Below are 19,419 nucleotides of genomic sequence, written 5' to 3' on the forward strand. Positions count from 1 at the left end.
TCCAGCATGGCACCTCGTCGCGGTCGAGGCAAGCGTGGGCATGGTAGAAACAATCAAAAGAGCAAGAAAAAGCAAATCAAGCTTGAATCATTATCGAACAAGTATAAGAAACACTTAAAGAACTCTGGGGAATCGCACCCTGTTGAAGCTAGGTTCGAATCTCTTCAATTTTCCTTGATTCACCCAAAAAAATTGATGTTGTTGTTGTCGTTTGATTCTAAACATCCAAGAACTTCCACTCTGACATAGCCGCAGAAAGGCAGCCATGGTGATCCAGTTGTTTTTCTGCAGAATTTTGCATGTTCGTAGCCTGCATGGCATAACTTTCTACAGATCCCCTTCCAGTAATTTTCTTCAGTCTTAGTCACTTCTTCTGAAGACAACTGGTTCTGTGGCTAGCACACGTCTTAGTCTTAGTAGTTCATATCGATGGCACGGGATGAGTATGCTCGCCTCTGGATCTGCCATAGTCGTTATAGATAGACCAGAGCAGACACTGGCCCTTCAATTTACAGTATAAAAGATTGTGGGTCATATTACATTTCAGTCATAGAAAGGACAAACAGTTTAAGACGGTTAAGGATCAAGAAGAGGATATCGTAGTAAGTACATCTGTCATTGTCAGTGGGGCCTTTTTCACTTTCAGTTAGCCAAGCCCTACCAGAACTTCTTTATAAAATTTCTAGTAATATTTTAGAAATTAACATTGTGTCGCACAATCTTGGGAACTTTTCAACGCCTTCCCCTAGTCCTAACATCAAACATAAACAACATTAACATTCTTACGTGAGTCTCTTATTGTTACATGTCTCTTTATTTCAGTCGGAACATGATAGCTCAGAAAGTGAAGAAGAGCCAAGTGCATATGAGCTACTGATGACCTCAATACAGGATCGTAAAGGAAAGGATTTGCCAGACTCCGATGGTGAGTCATGTGTAGTCTTAGTGTCGTCCTCCAATGTATGACTGAATAGTATGTAAAGTTGCGGCAGCGTCTTGATTTGGGTGATCACGCAGTGAAACGGTTAATCTAGATAAACCAAATAACATCAAAATCTCAGAGAAACAATGAGCAGAGAGTCGAGTATTTCATGAAGAGAAGGCTAGTGCTACTGCTAACTTTGGAATTGGCAACTCAGCAAGTGTTTTTACACAAGTGCATTTGTCATTTTGAGTGTCCCTGGGAAGTTCTGAGAGTCATAGATATGTGTCCAGTGGACGTAAGGTTTTTACACTGTTTGTTGTGGATTTTCAGAGAGTGATGAGAATGACGCTGAAGATGAAGGTGAAGTAGAAGATGAGGATTTGGAAGATGATGATCTTATAGGAGAGGAAGCGGAGTCGGATGAAGAGGATGAATTTGGAGATGACAGCGAAGACGACCTGGAAGATGGCAGTGAAGAGGATAATGAATCCACTGATGACGAGGAACCAGTCAGAAAGAAGCTGAAGAAGGACAGCAGCGACGCTGAGCCATCACAGACAGGAAAGACGGAGGATGAAGATGAGGGTGCTGCAAGCAGCGGAGAAAGTGATGTGGAGAATATTCTACTTCAAGAAGAGGAGGAAGTGGATCTGTCAACAGGTATGTACTTGTAAGACTGAAAACAATATTTTCATGCCTCTTCGAATTTAGAATCAAGATAATTTGTGTTTAAGCATGTTATTAGTGTTTGTGCATTCTGCTCTGAAAACTATGAACACGGATTTTAACCCTCATTATTTACGGGGACGAAAATTCCATTGCAGATCCTTTCCATATTCACTTTGAGAAGGAAATCCCTGAATGTTTAGCAGTGCAGCTTGCTGATGGTTCGAAGCCATGGCAAAAGGAGGAGAAGAAGGTAACTCAGTTTGGTGTTCACTCAGTTTTTGCCTCATTCAGTTCTTTGGATACTTGTGACCTGACAAAGACATCGTTCGGTAGCTTGGCCCTATAACGCTTTAATTGATCTGCAGAAAATGGTGTTATGACATAGTTTCTTTCTGACCTTGTCAAGAAATTAGCTTCCAGGACAAGGCACTTTAATAACTGACCTTCCAAAATCCTTTTTAATGCAAATCATTTCATCATTGTTCTTTTCAGTTTTCAAGTGTTGGGAAATATCTTCACTTATATTCCGATGAGAAGTATGTCTCGAATTTCAAAGACAAGGAGCGAGATGTCCGCAAGTTAGATGTAAGTTAAGTCATTTCGAACTTTTCAACTGTATTGCATTTACTCTGCTTTGACGGCAGCTAACATGGTATTTATTCCATCGCCAATTGAAAATGAGCAAATTCCCCATCTCTTCTTAGTGTCATGTAATTCATATGTGCTTACGGTACCGTATATGTTCTTTTGCTTCAGGTGAAGCCCAAGTTGTGCGATCATCTTAAAGAAGTTAACAGAGATTGTGTTGCTGCACCCCTGAAAGAATCTGGTAAGAATCACATGTATGTTCTACATGTTCGTGAAATTCTTTATTTAAACTACTGTACGACTTGTCATCCCTTATTGTTCATTTGCAACGCTTTCTCATTCTTGAGCATCTACTTTTCAGGCTATTTCTCCCCACTGCAGCAAGACCTCTTCTCAGTTCTGAATAGTTATCAGGACCTTTATTACCCGGAGCAGACGTATAAAAATGCTGAAGAGATCAGGTTGATCTATTGCCTCCATGCTCTCAATCATGTCCTCAAAACACGCAGTCGGGTCATCGCCCATAGTGCCAAAATCAAGTCAAAGAAAGACGACATCCCTGATGATTATCGAGACCATGGTTTGACGCGACCCAAAGTGCTGATTGTTGTGCCTTTCCGAGACTCTGCTCTGAAAATAGTCAACCTGTTCTCCTCACTCTTGATGAAGAAAGAAGAGGCTTTTGTCAGCAATAGGAAACGATTTGACGATGCCTATGGCGAGAAGGATGCAGACGATCGGAAAGCTGGGAAAAAGCCTGATGATTATGAAGCCATTTTCACAGGAAATATTGATGATCATTTCCGAATTGGTATTGGAGTTGCCAAGAAGACGCTGAAGTTGTTCACTGAGTTCTACTCATCGGACATCATCATCACGTCTCCTCTAGGTTTGAGGACAATCATTGGTGTTGAAGGGTGAGTATACATACAGGAGCAGGAACAGGAAGTTTTTGGTGCATTTCCACACACCACGTAAATGCACTTTTGTGGAATGTTTGAATGGGATGGATAAAGACTCTTTGTAATTAATTGAATACTTTTGCTTGCAGAGAGGAGAAGAGAGATTTTGACTTCCTGTCTTCCATAGAACTACTTATCTTTGATCAGACAGACATCTTCCTCATGCAGAACTGGGATCACATAACAGTAAGTCCTCTTCTTAGTTAAATCTGAAGTGAGTACAGTTTAGCCTCTCTATTAAGGACACCCATAAGACTGACAAATGATGCCCTGAATAGATTTAAAGTAAAGTAACTTGGCCAAGGTCACATGTGAGGTGTCTGTGTCCGGTAGCCAACCCATTTTTTCCTATTTATGAGTCGGTCACCTTGACTACTGTACCACTCATGATCTCTTATTTCCAATGTCCTTGCAGCAACTGATGTCATGTATGCACTTGCAACCAAAAGAGGCTCATGGTGTGGATTTCTCGCGAGTACGGATGTGGACGCTGAATGGCTGGTCCAAATATTACCGCCAGACCCTCATATTCAGCAGCCTCGTCACTCCTGAGATCAATGCTTTGTTCAACAAGCATTCACAGAGTATCCTTTCCAGTCTTGGAGAGACTGACCTCCTTAGCCTTGATTGGCTACACTCTGAAAAGCAAACTGGATAGATTTCACTTAGATGGTGAGACATCTAAAGAAGGAGATTACGAAATCAAATCCAGCCACCATATTGAAGCTTCTACATTACACTATGCTAACTAGAGGCATCAATCTACCTTGTGATTAAGCCCCAGGGCCATATGACATATTCAGATGACATGCCGCAATACCCTGTCCTGTTGGTAGTCTCAAAAATACAATGTCAGCTCCTACCAAGACTCAGTATCTGGTCTGTTTCCTTTGACCTCATCCTAGTTTTATTCCCTTGACAATTGTACAGATTATGCAGGCAAAGTGATGGTGATGAAACCACCAACGCCAGGAACGATCTGTCAGATTGTGACATTGTTACCACAGGTAGGCCACATCATAAATTATTTTGGTATTTTTGTTTACCCGTACATTTCTTGGTGAATAAGTTAACAACGATGTCTTAGATGTCATTGTTACCAATTTCCATATATTCCTGAACATATTGCATGTTTTCTGCCTGGAGGTAGCGGGTATATGCAACTGGACAGTACCTCGTAACTCGTAGCAAAGGCTATTACATTTGATTGCAAGTCATCCGGTAGCATTTCAAAACTACTTTCTTGAAATGATTTTTGCAAGGACTTGCCTAAATAATACTTATTGATATTGCAGGTATTTCAGAGAGTTCATGCTGAGAGTTACAGCCAACTTGCCGATGCTCGGTTCCAGTATTTCATCCAGAAGGTGCTACCCCAATACAAGGATGCTGTCATGTCTCAGACGATGGTCTTCATCCCCTCCTACTTCGACTATGTCCGACTGAGGAATTACTTCAAGAAAGAAGAGATGGATGCTGCATTCATATGCGAGTAAGTTTGAAAGAAAATTGATTAGATCAGTGAAGATGACAGTTGACAGGATTTCCATGTTATCCCTTCATCGTAATTGTCATCATCAGCCATGTTACTTTACTGTAAACCTGGCTTACCGTGCAGTAGAAGCTACCCCCCTTCAATATCTTTTTTTTCTATATCACATCATTTTACTGGTCATCTTCTTCAGGTACACGAAGGATAAATCCATATCACGTTCAAGAAATCACTTCTTTCATGGCAAAGTCCACTTTCTTCTCTACACTGAAAGGATACACTTCTATAGAAGGTAAGCACTAACTTTTCCATTGTTGCAGACATTTTAAGAGCATTATACAGAGAGCAGGGCTGCCTACTACAGTATACACCTTTGGGTGTTATTGTACACCAAATTTTACTTACAATGTATTATAGCTTGGTCAAGATAACTTCTTACTCTTGCCATCTATCCTCTAGGTACAAAATCCGTGGAATTCGACATATCATCTTCTATGAACTGCCGGCCTACCCTCACTTCTACAGTGAGATCTGCAACATGCTGATAGATGCTAAGAAAGACGAAAGCCAGGAGAATAAGACGTGTTCTGTGATATACTCGAGATATGACGCCCAACGGTTGTCAGCTGTTGTCGGGACTGAACGAGCTTCCTATATGGTGAATGCGGAAAAGGCTGTTCATATGTTTGTGACAGGAGACTCGTGATAACTCTATGCTAGAGCTGTGATCTTGGAATTCGGTGCAAGTTGGAATTGTGAGCGTGTTCAGTTCAATATTTACCCATTCACTGCAGTCACCCAGTACGATGACATATGGCCTCCTCTTGGGCTGATATTGACAATGAATGAAACTGAAAGTGAGGACAAGGGGAAATACAAGTTTATGAGATAGCAATAGTGACTGATTGATAAATATGAGCCACAGCTTCTGAAATATCAATACATGTACATGTATGTCTTTTAAAACTGTGTTTTGGTACTATCTGTACATGTCAGCTTTAGTCTTAATGTTAGGATTGTTCAACTATATGCTTCAATGTATCAGATGAATTTGTTAAAGTGTCTGCTTGCGACTCGTGCTTGGCGAATGTTCTAATGAATAGTTTAATTAGTATCTTTCACCGCGACAGTTGAGACTGGTACTGTCAGTAGTTAACGACTCCATTCTCTACAGTGGATTGTTTCAAGGGTGTTTATGTAAAGAGATGAGGCTTGGGCTTGAAGTCAAATGCTGGTAGGTATACAATCGGCGGAACTGAAGATAATACACGTTGAAGTGCCTTAGTGCATGTTCCTTACATAAAATGTCCTTAATGATTGATGGCATTTTCCTCGAGATTGTATCCATTTTAAACTTCGACTCCACACTATAATGATCTTCATTCACGTTGCTGATAGATTCTGACGGATTTCATTGTATTGTTGGCGCTTAGTCCTCTGAAATCCAAATGCGTGTACATTTACATGTATTTTCTTGTGTTCATTTCAATAAATGCTTTTAGATTTATTCACTTATTAGTGATTTGTTAATTTCATTTCAATATAAAGTGGTGAGAAAAAATGACGTTTTGCTATAATTAGACTCAGAGTCCTTACTGGCTGTGATTCCTCTTAATCTCGTATTGCTCCAACAAAGTGCCAGGACTGAAAATGCTTATGCTGCAGCACATATCATCAGAATTGCTCTTGATCTGCACGCATTTGAATGTCTGTAGCAAGAAGAGACTGTGATATAAACTTGCCCGAAGATCCAACCGAAGACACATGTCGGGGAGAGGTCAACGGCTAGTCCGGAATCAGTTAACACACAATATCAAAACGACGATAACAGCAGCAAAATTTTCTATCAATCAATAAATCATAAGAAAATACCACAATAAAAAGCATCAAATGCACAACAACGCATCTTTTTTCAGTACTGGCAGTAAGCATGACTGTTTTGTATGATAATTTTCTTTTTGAAAAGCACCACATTGAGTTCTAGTTTGGGGTAATTGCGGTCTTTTTGACCCATTTCTGACTAAAATCTTCTGAAAGTGAAAAATCAAAATTCACCCATTCACTAATTCAGGTCATTGGGAAAAACAGTACTCCTGCGACCCCTCCTGTCCTGCTAATGCCACAGTCATCAGTGTGCCAACACTCCTGTCAGTCCTGCAGTGCTTGAATAATGATCCCAGACATCCAGCGGTACTGTCGGCCGGCAGTGCAGTGTCCTTTGAACAGTCTAATGGGCAATGCACTGCCTGTGGACGACAGTGGAGTGGGCAGTGGTCAAAAACGATGTCAGAATAAATCAGTTGGATTGTTGTCTTATATTTCAGGCTCATGAATCTTGCTGAGAGGAAAGAATGGTGACCCTTTTGGCCGAGCTGCACATCTGGTCCCTGAAAAGTAATGTCATCACATCTGACCAGGATGTTGGTTGCTATAGCTACCATGATAAAGGGGAAGCCAGTAAGTATCACTGAAAGTGAAACTCTTTAAGTGTTCCATTTCAAAAGTTTCCAGAGAAAGGTCAGATTCAGTCTAGAGAAATAGTCTCCAGATGACTACACAAGATGTCCCCAGTGCCTGTCTAGACTAAAGTACTAGTACATGTATGAAGAAAGTGACAAATTTGACTGTTGTTGAACACATCAAGCTCGGTACTCACTGCATCTCAAGTCTATCAAATGGGAAGATGGCATGGGAACACTTATCAAACTCTTAGGCAAAGTGCTAATTCTCTTCTAGATCCTTATGCTGATCAAATGTATATAGAGGAAAGACAGCAACTTGTGGAAGGCCGAGATCTGACTTGGATGCCAAAGAATAAAAGACCTGACAAACTTCGAGATAATATCAAGGATGTGGAGGTATGGTACAAAGGCTTCTTCTTCACTCATGTTGTAATGCAGTAACTTGACGTATCTGTCTCTTAGTCGTATTGCTGCACATTCTTTTTTTTACCGTATGCTTCATATCTTTCTTTGTTTTAGGATTTATTAGCTGTCCACAAGTGCATCCATTGCAATTGGAGAACCAGAAGACTCCTGCAGGTAAATACATGTAACCAACCAATACTGACTGTGAGATAATTTCTATTTTGACTGCTTTTTGACTGCTTCTATATTTTGCACTAACCCAAGTGGCTATTGTTGCCTTGCTGTGTCCACTGCTGCCAAAACATGTCACAGTACTTTATATGCTATAAACAGTGATACATTGGTTCCCAGGTGTTTGAGATTTTGGCACCAAGTATACAGTAATTTGTGTTTACATCTCTTTCGAAAGGACTAGGCAGTGGAATGCATAACCAAATGTATACCAGTATGGTTGGAGGTTCTTGTCTTGCCAGGATTTTCAAGTCATTATTCTAGTTAACCTTGGTTTCTCCTCTTTTAGATTATGCTGAGTAATGGAATAATTGTGTCGTTCATCCTGAGCGCCTATTCTGGAGATGTAGAGAAGATATTCATTGATAAAACTTTAGTTGGAAAGATATTATCGGATATTATCACCGATGGTGAGTGTTCTCTATTTTTCTTCTCTTTGGCTTTCAGTACCATGAAATGAAATGTAAGTTCTTATATAGCACTTTTTGCTTTATAAGTTCTGTCCCAAAGTGCTTTACATTCATCTTTTGTTCACAAGCCTAATCCAGAAACCTCCAGACCTTCTGGTTAACTAATTTGAAGCTATTCTTTTGCAGTCATCTTCACAGACACTTTTGCCGTGCTCTCCTACAGCGACAAGGCCAAACTAGACTATGTAAATTTCACCAAGCCTATGCCTGTTGGTGACGCCATCAAAAAGTTTGATAAACTCTCGGCCTTTGACCCCAAAATTACACAGCTCGACCTGCCGGGGCCGCAGACCACTAGACGTCTTGACCGCCATCTATCTTGTAATGCTAGCCAGGACACGCTGCTGTCATGGTGGGCCATCTCAAGTGAGGAAGCATGGCCGTGGTCACCAATGACGAGTGACAGGGAGAGAGCTAATCTGGTGGTGATAGGAGTAAATGGGTAAGTTTGGCCCATGTAATTTTGATAATCTGACAAAATCAGGTGGTATATTACAGATGTCCTGTGTCGACCTGGTCTTCAATAGATTCTTCAGTGACTCTCAGCTGTTCAGTGGTTGAAGTCATGCAGTTGAATTCACCATGGCCTCACTGTGGAAAGTCTGTGTGAACCTTTTCTGAAGTGTTTTCAACTAATTGATTCTACAACAACCAATGTTCTTGTTGCCTCTCTCTTCAGCCCCAAGTTGGATGTTCTCAGTTACATGCGAACAGAAGGTGATCCAATCAACATTACTTTCAGGTAAGAGCTAAAATCATTAGGTAGATAACAACATATGAGATTTTGTTCAAATCTTTCAGTCATCTTTTAATTGTGCATTGAGTCTACCTATGCAAAATGCAATTGGAGTTCCAACCTAAATTGTTGGCATGATTCTATTTCAGCCGGCTGAATTCTCATCAAATCCTCACTCTGGAACAAGCGCTTGCCTCCTCTGGTGAGAGGCGTGTTGATGTTTGTACTTACGAGGCCACAAAAAACAAGGTAATCATAGTCTGTACCCCTGCTATTTGTTTAACTGCCCATGTAGAATGGTTTGGAATGTGGTTTGGACGAGATGACAAGATAATAATCAAGATAATGATCTTTTTCAGCTGATGAAGACTGCTCCCACACCTATCCTACTGAAAAGTGAGTACAGTCGGAGTTCTGGAAAATGATCGAGGTTTGATGAGTGCATACTGATCTGTGATAAACAGGTATCATTCTGGACATACTTCACTTCACAATCCATGACCGTATAAATTAATTTCTAGTTGGAAATATGGTTCCTATCATTCTGTTAAGAATCAATATGCCCAATATGACTTTCTTTTCATAACGTTGGCCAGTAAAGTTTCTCTTTTGTTCAAGATGCTGTTTTGTGTCATGGCCGGAATCCTGCCGAAGATAAACTGATCTTAGGGTGTGATGATGGATCACTGGTTTTATATGATGAGAATAGGAGAACCACTGCTGTTACACAAACATCACTGGTAAGTACTGCTATTTCACAAACAACACTGGTAAGTACTGCTGTTTCACAAACATCACTTGTAAGTATTGCTGTTTCACAAACATCACTGGTAAGTACCGCTGTCACACAGACAACACTGACCCGCCAAACCGAGGCAATTCTATTTCTCTCATTATGCTGCCTTATTACCATTGCAGCATCCCTCATCTGGTGTAAAACCACTGACACAGTATTTACATTCTCTTTATACATGTATCTAATACAGATTGGCTATGTATATCATGTCCTTTTCAGACGCCTCACATCATTTCTTGGCACCCAGATGGTACTATTGTCATGGTTGCAAGCTCTAAAGGGGACATTCAGCTTTTTGACATGGCCTTGGGACCTCTGACCGTCCAGATCACCTCGGAGAAAGTTAATCCCCAGCGCGTATTACGTCTTCATCAGTTCTTCCGCTCTCCACCTATCCTGAGTAAGATGGAGTGGTGCACATGTGAAGTCATTCCGTCCGATTATGTCGCAGATAGCGTTGACTCCCAGCTACTCTGCTTTGATAGGTGAGTCTACAGTTATGAAATACTGATGTTCGCAACCTTTTACTTTGTTTCTTACCTCGGCAGCAACATTGTGACATCAGCAATATCTATTGCAAATTGGGGCCTAACTGTAGTGGTACGTAAAAATGCTCATCCTGCCTTGGAGGAGGAATGCTCCCACGAGAATTACACCTCCAAGTGCAGAGTGAATGCAGAAGGAGAAGCTACATGTATGTCCGCCTCCACCAAGATTCCACACCTAACAGGATTCTTGCTTGATCATTTCAGGGGACCATTGGCTATGATGCAACTTGTCCTGGGGGTCCACAACCATAACCGCTTATCTCCTGCACAGCTGGTGAACCAGTACATCAAACATCAACAGTTGGATGAGGTGAGTGGAAGTGCCTTGCCCGAGGACACAGAGATTAAACAGTGATGATCCCTTCTAGAGGCGAATCTATGGCCTTCTAATAGTGAGCTGTCCTGATAGAAGAGGTCAAGATGAATAGAACATAGCACTTCAGTGTCCGTATTAAAGAGGTTGTCCACATGGCAAAGGTGTCTGCTAAGTGATGTTCCACTGTTCTTTTCAGGCTGTGAACCTGTTGAGCAGTATGAACTGGAATGTCGACAGCCAGATGAGCTTCCTGTGTCTCTCGGCCATCATGACACATCTACTGAGGATGCCGCTGACAAGTGATAGGGAAGGTCAGTGGCACTACAGGGTGAATCAATGAAAACTATGTGTTGTTTATTGTTGGACACTTCGTAAATCTGGTACTAGATTTCAATAACGATGTCATCTGACTAAACCAAATCAGAAAATGTGATTTCATACACAATATATACTTTTTACTGCAAGCTTTTCATTAGTCATATACAACTATTTCAGTCCAGCTGGAAGCTACACTTGGAACATTCTATGGTCGGCAGCTGTCTGAGGTTGTGGTATTGGAGCATCGGGATCACATTGGGCGACTCGCACGTCGGTTCTTTCACCACCTACTCCGTTATTCACGATTCGATAAAGCATTCCTATTGGCTATTGACATCGGTGCTCGTGACCTGTTCATGGATATTCATTACATGGCGAAGGATAAAGGGGAGACGGCACTTGCTCAGGTTGCCAAGAAAAAGGCTGACGAGATAGAAGCGGAGATGCCACTTACAGGTGAGTTCTTAGTCTCTCAATCTTCATTTTAGACTGACCCATGAGGAAACCTTTTGGTAATAACATGGGAACACCTTTACGTGCAAGTGTAGAAGAGCATCCAGAATCGTCCCTGATAGGTACGGGTATACGTATTCATGTTAAGTCATCCATTTCTCTTCAGACACAACGGAATCTCTCACAAGCTTTGACGAAGAAGCCTCACCTGATGCCTCACGGTCTCTCGATGACGAATCCTTTGAGGAGTTCTTTGAGACGGACCTCGACAAACCATACAACCCTCCACCTCTTGCTAGCACTGCCAAAGTGAACTTACAGTCCCAGAATCAGATCTCTTCAGCAGAGGCAGCTTCTCAACTATCAGAAAGGTAAGAGAACTTTGTCTCACTCAACATATTTGACGACAAGAACTACATTTCATATGCCAGTTCTAGGCCCCCACTGTTGATCAGTGGGACTGTTGTTAATACTATCACATGTATAATCATGGTGACATTACTATAAATGGTATCAAATGATATCAAAGTTGGGATGGATGAGCTTGTCCATTAGTTGCTTCATGAAGTATACCTTGACTTTCCTTTGTTTTCAGGCCATATCCATATACCAATGACCTGGATGCAGACCTGGCCACAGAATTGTATGATGATTACACCCGGGCATTACTCGGTGAAGGTTCTTCACCAAGGGCTTCAGGTAAGATATAAAGTCAAAGGTGAAGTTTGGGTGTATAGTCTGATATCAACCTGGAAGAGGTTTATCTTCCGACGTCACTCTTTAGCTCCCATCTATCTGGAAACCTTCCAGTGGACTGCAAATAATCTGCTCAATCACCTGAGCCTTTCTGACCCTACTAATGCACAGATTTGTCTTCACTAATAAGCATCAATGTCCTTATTTCAGGCCAAAGACGGGGAAGCCAGAATGAAGCGGCTGATGAATCATCAAGTTCTGTAAAAGTCATTCACTTTGGCTTGGTCTGATGCAGACGTATTCATTCGTATGTGATACCGATGACGATGGACTCGTTCCACGTGCAGCTCATCTGCAATTAAATTTGGTGGCATTCCGGGCTTGAGTGACTAACTCTTGGAAGTTGAGATGTGTTGTTTACTACAATACTGAAGTACATGTAGTTGCCTGAATGGACTGTGAAAAGAAATCATGTTAACAGAAAGAATTGTAGCTGTACATGTGTAGAAAATAGATTTAGTCTGTTTGGTCATTCTTGTTTGTGCTACTTCCCTTTACAATTTGCGCCTTGTACGAGAGCATTTGTTTGCTTGGTCCTACTGGCATGAGCTTCAGGGCGTAAGTTACATTGTATATTTAAACAATTTTTTCTAGTAATTTAATATATTTCAATAAAATAAGTTAAAATATTTCTGCATTTGTCTCTTACTTTAGCTTTGGTAAATGTGATGTGGTTGTCATTCATCTGCATCAAAAAAGACATTTGTTATCTGTCCATATTGTCTGGCCAAACCTGGTGTGCATTCACCTGGTTCCTTGAGCAGCATAGAGGTGGCAGTCTTGAGAATATGAATAGAAGTCTTTTCCTGGTGCCCACAGGGGCTGAAGATGCAATGAAGATGGCTGCAGAGGAGACAATGTTTGGTTTGGAGGTGGAAATTGATTCTGCTGTCTCTGATCCAGATTGTGGTTAGAAACTCTTTGGGTGCAGTGTCTCCTTGTCTTTCTCTAGGATTCTGTGGAGAACCTCCAGAGGACGGTCCTTGCATTGCTGTGTGCATTCATTCTTCTTGCATATTCCTCCTGGTCTCTGGCAATAATGCGGCTGCTTTCTTGTTGATTGGGATTCCACAATGGGCAGTGATCCAAAGCTTCCCTCCAGCAGCTGCCATTTAGACGATTTGAGGAAAGTGATCTGATGAGACAAGTTTTTGTCTATCTACAGAACAGACAGCAACAAGTTGTTGGACACCATAAATGATGACAAGACAAGAGGTTCAGTATAAAATCTATCTTTTATTACACACGATCATTCACTAACAATGACATTCGTTAGTCAACCCTTCAAGTGTCTCTGACACAACACAGTCCCACACTGGTAAAACTCTTATCCAAATATCACAAACAGTTTATTTCTTTCTCCTTTCTGCCCTGGCCTTAGTTATTGTCTCTAGTTGTTCTTTCAGTTCACCAACTTCCCGATCGGGTAAATAACGGAACTCTTCTTCATCTGGATCAGACTGAAAAACATATTGTGAAAGATTGCAAGACTGATATAGTGCTAAAACCAACTGGCTATATTCACCCTAGCCATTGACTTGTACATTCATGATTCAAGCTCCACTATAGATACCAAAACATGACTTGAAACCCAATTATTTGCAAAGGTCAATATTGTTCATGAGAGTAAAAGGACATCAGAAGACAAAATTGTACACTTCCAAAGAGTTTCAAACAGTTTGACTGAGAAATTTTGTCCCTAGAAATCCTGTTACCGTGATAACTGGGAAGAGTGGACATGAAATCAATGGTAGGGGTAGTAAGGGTTATCATAGTTTCTAAGTTGGCAGTTGTTGCTTACCTCTTTAACATTTAAATTAACCCCAGAAGGGAGATGTTGATTCAGTACTTCTAACAGGAGAGGCATTTTGGTGGAAGGTACATCTGAGATCTGAAAAATATGGAATAGACCAGTAAGCACACAGTCTTGAGGTAATGATGAAACGACCATTCTTATCATTATCCCCATACAAGGGCTGTTACATGGATGCGATGTTGAATATCTACGTAAGGCAATGCAGCTTAGCACAATGTCTGATGTTCGATGTCCCATTGTTGATGATATCAATATACATATCTTTGTAACAGGGAAATAGCCATGTATCCAAGTAGAAAGACTAAAGGAGAGTTTACAATGATCAGTGACTTTACCTGAACTACTCGCTCATACATGGCAAGATTATATTCATTTTGTAAAATGCTAGAGTTTGGCTTCAATGTCTGTATTTTTGTCGTCCTTGCTGGCACAGCCCAGCTAAAAGAAGAACAGAAAAATGATGATGATGATGATGAGAATAAGTTCATGTCGATTACTGAAAATATTGAATTGTACTAGGACCATGCAGCTGCTCATGACAAGTTCTCATTGAGGTCTGTTCCCTTCAAAGATGCCCAGCTAGATTTCAATAATCATACTCAAACTCTGGAATGAAGAAGACATAACACCACATTTGTAGACAGTCACAATGACAACTCTGTCTGGAGAAGGCACCAAATTAAAGTTTGGAGAATGTAACAATCCTGGGAGATAACTTACCACTCAGTATCAATATTGAAGCGATCCCTTGTCAGTCTATGAACATATCGTGCGTAGGCTTCCAGTTTGACATAATCGTAACTTTTCATTTGAATATTCAGCACATCATACTCTGGGATTGCCGGACCATCATCCTGAGAAAGAGAATAAAGCTTAGTGGACTTTGGTAACAAGTTCAGTTCTTTAATTGAGGAGGGCACTGGGAGCAGCAAGGTCCCGGTAAATCAACAATCTACAACTCTCTTAGTGATGCTTGAGATTTAGTTGTAGAACTATGCAATAACTCACCAAGCCATCTGGTTCATATCTTGAGTAGTGTCTCCATCCAGCAGTCACAACAGGCCTGTAAATTGAAAGTGAACTGATTCAGAGCATTCAAAGCTTTCCAGTGGTTCGGATCAAAAATCACAAATCTACATTGTAGTTTCAAGATTATGACCAGTTGTTGCAAATCAATTCTGCTGGGTTTGGTAGGCACTGTTGTGAAGTCACCCTAGGAGCCTGCCAAATTGAGGACATTTATGTGAACCTACGAGTAACCAGGACCAGGTTGAGTCCTTTGATAGGTCCCTAGAAGCTATACCAAGAAACCCCAAAGACTTGTCCCCGGACTGCTGTACGCTATATATATCTCTCCTTTTTGAACAAGCAAAGAACTGTAAAGACTAGGAACCTTCAGGTAAAGATCCCGTCTTTACAAAGGTACTGACCTTACCCACCTGTGACAGGCGAGTGCTTTTCTTGATAAGCATTGACAGGTGCTGCCATTGTTGACAACCTGAGAAAGAAACTGAAAGAAAGAATTTAGATCAGTCACTTGAGGTTGAGTCAGTGAAGGAGTTCCTTGCTCCACCACTAGGTGGCAGGGAGTAACAAAAATGAACAAATGTGGAACCTTTTTCTTGGCAATACCTCACAAAAAAAGGGGATTTTCACATAACCGATACTTTCTAGGTGAGCTGTTACTTATTGCCCTCATACCTGAGCGACTCTATTCATGACTGCTATCTAATTAACACCAGAAAATGCTCGAAAAGTGGAATATTTTGACTTGCACCTATTTCATGGGCGCAGCCATCTTGGATAGTTAAGCCATTTCAGCCAATCAGCTGTTGCCTCGTTCAGCACTTCGGTTGATTGTGCACTTCCTGTGGTTTGCGAAGTACGTGGCGAAAAGATGCGATTTATTTACTGATCTTGTCCTGGTTTTATCATTAACTCCGATCAGGGTCTTGTCAGGTAATGTAATATCCCGTAGAAACGAAGGTTTTGGTAAATGCATTGTGTGAAAGACTGAGAAACATCATTTTTCTGGTGACAACTTCAATTTTGTGTACAAAATGCACACAGCATGCACAGTGTGTGCAGGAATGTATTGCATAATTTGGACATAAGCATCATCATCGTACTATAGCACCGTTCAAAGTTCTCTGCAAATGGGAGCAAGGGAAAAACGACCGACAAATTGATGATGATAACGGCAAGTAGCTCTGTGAACCAAAACATTTTGAAATCTTTTTTCTCTCTTCTTAAAAATTATCATATGTTCTTGTCTGGTTTCAGCTTCAAAATGTCAGTTACCAGAAGCTGGTCTCTACTGTTAGCTGTGCTAGTGGTGAATTTCATAGCTGTGTACTGTCAGGAGGCAGGGGTTCAACCAGAGCACTTGGAGGGACACCAGCAGACGCCAGAATCAGGTGAGCTTAAACAAGAATCGGTTGGGGAGACACAGCATCAAAGTGGGGGCACAAGTGATCAAGGTTTGCCTGTAGATAACAGTCCTAAAGATAACCGAGACTATAAAGACAATGTTGTTAATGGGAAAGTTGAAGCAATGGTTATAAAAGAGTCTGGTGTGCATCAGGGCCAGGAAGAGGTAGAACCATCTTTACATGAAGTGCCAAAAGAAAGAAAGTCTGAGGAGGTAGAAGATGTGCTGCCTGATGAAATCACACCTGAAGAGTTGGCTCATGAAATGAGAGAAGAGCTGAATGAACAAGTAAAAGGATCGCATACTGTCGAGGCACATGTTGTTCCTGTTGAGGAGGTATTACCAAAGATGGTTGAGCCGCATTCAACACCAGTAGAACAGAGTTTGAGCCGGGAAGGTGATGACCAGACAAGAGATGACGGTGTTAACTTGGCTCTTTCTCAAAACATTGATGTTGTTGAAGTAAAAGAAGACATGTCTACCCTGTCTAATGCAGGTCAGGAAAAGGGGGATGTTAAAGAAATTCCTAATGATGGTGTAACCCAGGAGGTGCCCAAAGGAAAAGCTGATACCAAATTACCATCAGAAAATATGGGTGGGGATGGAGTGCAAGTTGAGCCGTCAGTTGTTGATGGGGCAAAAGATGGTGAACCAATCACTGTGGATCCAGATGGAATGTCTTACGAACATCACATCGCTGATCACCTTGATACAACTGTTGAGGAACAAGTAGTCCATGTGCGTGTGGTAGATCAGTATCCAGGTACACAAGAGCCTTCAGGGTCTACTGATCCACCTCAAGAAGGAGGCGTCTCTTCATCTGTGTCTGAGGAAGCTAGTCCATTGGGGGACGAGTCTGAAGGTGGCACACAAGAAGAGAGCAGTACTGAGTCTTCAAAGAAACCAGCGTCTTCAGTACAGGTTGAGGATGCTATGAGACGGCCAGAAAGTGAAGTTAATGTTGGTCAACAACAAACTGATCAGGTTCCTGAAAGTCCCAGTGATCCTGCTGATGACATTCTGTCCTCCCAGACACAGGTGAATGAGGGTGGACATGAAACGGTGCAGAAGGGAGGCAGTGGTGCTGATATGGCCCAAGTCGGAGAGGATACTTCCCAGGGACCACTAGACACCAATAACCAGGATCAGCTTGACCGCATGGACCACACCCTTGAACAGCCTCCACTTGAGAGTATAGAGATGGCACCAGTGATGGAAGGAATGGAGAACTTTGAGCAAGAAGGTAGATGCTTCGGAGAAGTAGCCTTTGTTTTGTTTTGTTTCAAGTTCTGGTCTACTGTAGCTGACTTCATGTTCTCTTGACACCACATCAGGTATTCAGGAACTAGGTGGAACAGGGAGGATGAGGGGAGGGAAGCCTTGTAAAAATTATCGGGAAACTTTAGTACTAAATATGATTATAGAGAATTATCTAGGATAAATACTTTCATAAATCGATAAACAGAGCATGTTCTTTTTGGAATTCATGTCATTTGCTTAGATAAAATGGTATGTTTTTTTGTTCAAATCTACATGATGCAATCGGCCTTTATTTGCACATGCCCTTTGCCTGGTACTAGAATTGGCCAGCATTGTTTTCTTAGCAGTCGCATTCTTTGCTGTTTATCTTCTGCTTTTTCACTAGAGTTTATCCTAATATACATGTATGTGTGTTCTAATGTGATATCCTGAAGTGGTGTCCTGAGAAAGATACTCCTCTTTCTAATATTCTAACCTTTTTTGTTTCCTGTTAAGTGAACTTATTTATTTTGCACAACTTATTCTGACAAGCGTGCTTGACTCTCGTTTTTAGTGGCTTCTGTTTGCTTGATAACTCTACATGTACATGTTTGCTTATTTCATAGATTTATTTCAATTTAACCCTTTCATAACTAACACCTATGCATGGAAAATGATCTACTGTTAATCGTAATGTAAAGCTTTTGAATTAATGAATGGGTGAGAGTATGCACAATTGGTGGAACAGTTCATTCCCAAATGTACAGTGTACCGTGCATTTGTAACTTGCCGTGGTGGAGTAAGAATGGCTGGTTGATGATCAAACACTCATCTTCTCTGTCAAGTACTTTAACCTCACTTTTCTTATAAATTCCAGACTTCTTGGGCTTGTTCTTGATTACGAATGGCATGTCATTTCTATTTTTTCTTCTTTTCCCTTTGAATGGCCAATTACGTTACTTGTGGTGATGAATTTACTCTTTGTTTCGCGTCATGTTTCTTTTTGAATCATTCAGCTTAAATTTGTTAATTCGTGCCGTTTGTTCAGTCAAGTGAATTGTTGTTTGCAGTTGTTGATTTCAGCAGACATTGTCTGTTAAAAGGGCACCCTTTGGACTACATGTGACAAATGCTGTTCTTGAAGAGAGCTGCCCATGTTGCAGAAATCAAATCAAACATAAAGATGTTGTCCTATCAAATGTAACATTCCTTTGTATGCATGCGCTCTGACGGCATTCAACATATTTGCAGTGTCTGTTGTCACAGTGCATAACTTATGGATAGCTTCAGCTGTATTGTTCAACAGCTGCTGTTAATTGATCTGTCCTTTGGCATGTTGGATCAAAACAATCATGGATTTATCCAACCGTTTTTGAATGTCAGGGATCCGAGCTGGATTTATCTCTGCCCTTCTAGATAAGACTAACATTCTAACATGTATAACAATAACATATGTGTCGCTGCTTCATGCTTTTCAGTCTTGAAATTGAATTTCTGCATTTGTGCATTTGTGCAATTCGTTTTTTTTTCTGATATAAAAAACCTTTCATTGAATAACTTCAGGTAAAGATCCCGTCTTTACAAAGGTACTGACCTTACCCACCTGTGACAGGCGAGTGCTTTTCTTGATAAGCATTGACAGGTGCTGCCATTGTTGACAACCTGAGAAAGAAACTGAAAGAAAGAATTTAGATCAGTCACTTGAGGTTGAGTCAGTGAAGGAGTTCCTTGCTCCACCACTAGGTGGCAGGGAGTAACAAAAATGAACAAATGTGGAACCTTTTTCTTGGCAATACCTCACAAAAA

At 41.1% G+C, this 19,419-nt stretch overlaps 4 protein-coding genes across 6 annotated transcripts; 3 read left to right on the top strand and 1 right to left on the bottom strand.

Annotated features, from left to right (window-relative positions):
* Positions 1-7: 7 nt before the first annotated feature.
* Positions 8-6,151, top strand: LOC135484405 (U3 small nucleolar RNA-associated protein 25 homolog). Its single transcript, XM_064765823.1, has 14 exons — positions 8-152; positions 548-602; positions 823-925; positions 1,256-1,585; positions 1,750-1,844; positions 2,087-2,179; positions 2,351-2,423; positions 2,544-3,099; positions 3,234-3,330; positions 3,560-3,728; positions 4,075-4,151; positions 4,440-4,636; positions 4,830-4,928; positions 5,096-6,151. The coding sequence occupies exons 3-14, from the start codon at positions 877-879 to the stop codon at positions 5,340-5,342; spliced, it is 2,082 nt and encodes a 693-aa protein (XP_064621893.1). The 5' UTR covers positions 8-152; positions 548-602; positions 823-876; the 3' UTR covers positions 5,343-6,151.
* A 309-nt stretch (positions 6,152-6,460) lies between these two features.
* LOC135485202 (WD repeat-containing and planar cell polarity effector protein fritz homolog) lies at positions 6,461-12,711 on the top strand. Of its 2 annotated transcripts, XM_064767014.1 has the most exons (17): positions 6,461-6,560; positions 6,961-7,093; positions 7,373-7,494; positions 7,618-7,677; positions 8,024-8,144; positions 8,331-8,646; positions 8,884-8,946; positions 9,090-9,189; positions 9,300-9,336; positions 9,559-9,680; positions 9,956-10,221; positions 10,489-10,594; positions 10,797-10,911; positions 11,096-11,374; positions 11,538-11,742; positions 11,967-12,070; positions 12,278-12,711. In XM_064767014.1, the coding sequence occupies exons 2-17, from the start codon at positions 6,988-6,990 to the stop codon at positions 12,355-12,357; spliced, it is 2,202 nt and encodes a 733-aa protein (XP_064623084.1). In that variant the 5' UTR covers positions 6,461-6,560; positions 6,961-6,987; the 3' UTR covers positions 12,358-12,711. The 2 variants fall into 2 exon arrangements, with proteins under 2 accessions (XP_064623084.1, XP_064623085.1); XM_064767015.1 differs by lacking the exons at positions 6,461-6,560; positions 7,373-7,494 and having other exon boundaries at positions 7,076-7,093.
* Positions 12,712-13,343: 632 nt separating this feature from the next.
* LOC135484408 (large ribosomal subunit protein mL48-like) lies at positions 13,344-15,746 on the bottom strand. Of its 2 annotated transcripts, none has more exons than XM_064765828.1 (7): positions 15,645-15,746; positions 15,383-15,453; positions 14,952-15,006; positions 14,664-14,797; positions 14,279-14,381; positions 13,929-14,018; positions 13,344-13,587 (listed from the first exon to the last, which is right to left on the bottom strand). In XM_064765828.1, the coding sequence occupies exons 1-7, from the start codon at positions 15,660-15,662 to the stop codon at positions 13,477-13,479; spliced, it is 582 nt and encodes a 193-aa protein (XP_064621898.1). In that variant the 5' UTR covers positions 15,663-15,746; the 3' UTR covers positions 13,344-13,476. The 2 variants fall into 2 exon arrangements, with proteins under 2 accessions (XP_064621898.1, XP_064621897.1); XM_064765827.1 differs by having other exon boundaries at positions 15,374-15,453.
* LOC135484407 (uncharacterized) lies at positions 15,486-19,208 on the top strand. Its single transcript, XM_064765826.1, has 2 exons — positions 15,486-15,902; positions 16,227-19,208. The coding sequence occupies exon 2, from the start codon at positions 16,234-16,236 to the stop codon at positions 17,695-17,697; it is 1,464 nt and encodes a 487-aa protein (XP_064621896.1). The 5' UTR covers positions 15,486-15,902; positions 16,227-16,233; the 3' UTR covers positions 17,698-19,208.
* Positions 19,209-19,419: the final 211 nt, after the last annotated feature.

The sequence above is a fragment of the Lineus longissimus genome, chromosome 3 (assembly GCF_910592395.1).
Source record: "Lineus longissimus chromosome 3, tnLinLong1.2, whole genome shotgun sequence".
Classification (NCBI taxonomy): domain Eukaryota; kingdom Metazoa; phylum Nemertea; class Pilidiophora; order Heteronemertea; family Lineidae; genus Lineus; species Lineus longissimus.

Coding starts and splice junctions, on each gene's coding strand:
- LOC135484408 (XM_064765827.1), bottom strand. Junction 14,382..14,663: donor TTCAATATTGATACTGAGTG/GTAAGTTATCTC, acceptor TTCTTCTTTTAG/CTGGGCTGTGCCAGCAAGGA. Junction 13,588..13,928: donor TTAATTTAAATGTTAAAGAG/GTAAGCAACAAC, acceptor TATGTTTTTCAG/TCTGATCCAGATGAAGAAGA.
- LOC135484405 (XM_064765823.1), top strand. CDS start 877: ATGACCTCAATACAGGATCGTAAAGGAAAGGATTTGCCAGACTCCGAT. Junction 926..1,255: donor GGATTTGCCAGACTCCGATG/GTGAGTCATGTG, acceptor GTGGATTTTCAG/AGAGTGATGAGAATGACGCT. Junction 1,586..1,749: donor GGAAGTGGATCTGTCAACAG/GTATGTACTTGT, acceptor ATTCCATTGCAG/ATCCTTTCCATATTCACTTT.
- LOC135485202 (XM_064767014.1), top strand. CDS start 6,988: ATGGTGACCCTTTTGGCCGAGCTGCACATCTGGTCCCTGAAAAGTAAT. Junction 9,337..9,558: donor CACACCTATCCTACTGAAAA/GTGAGTACAGTC, acceptor CTTTTGTTCAAG/ATGCTGTTTTGTGTCATGGC. Junction 12,071..12,277: donor TTCTTCACCAAGGGCTTCAG/GTAAGATATAAA, acceptor TCCTTATTTCAG/GCCAAAGACGGGGAAGCCAG.
- LOC135484407 (XM_064765826.1), top strand. CDS start 16,234: ATGTCAGTTACCAGAAGCTGGTCTCTACTGTTAGCTGTGCTAGTGGTG.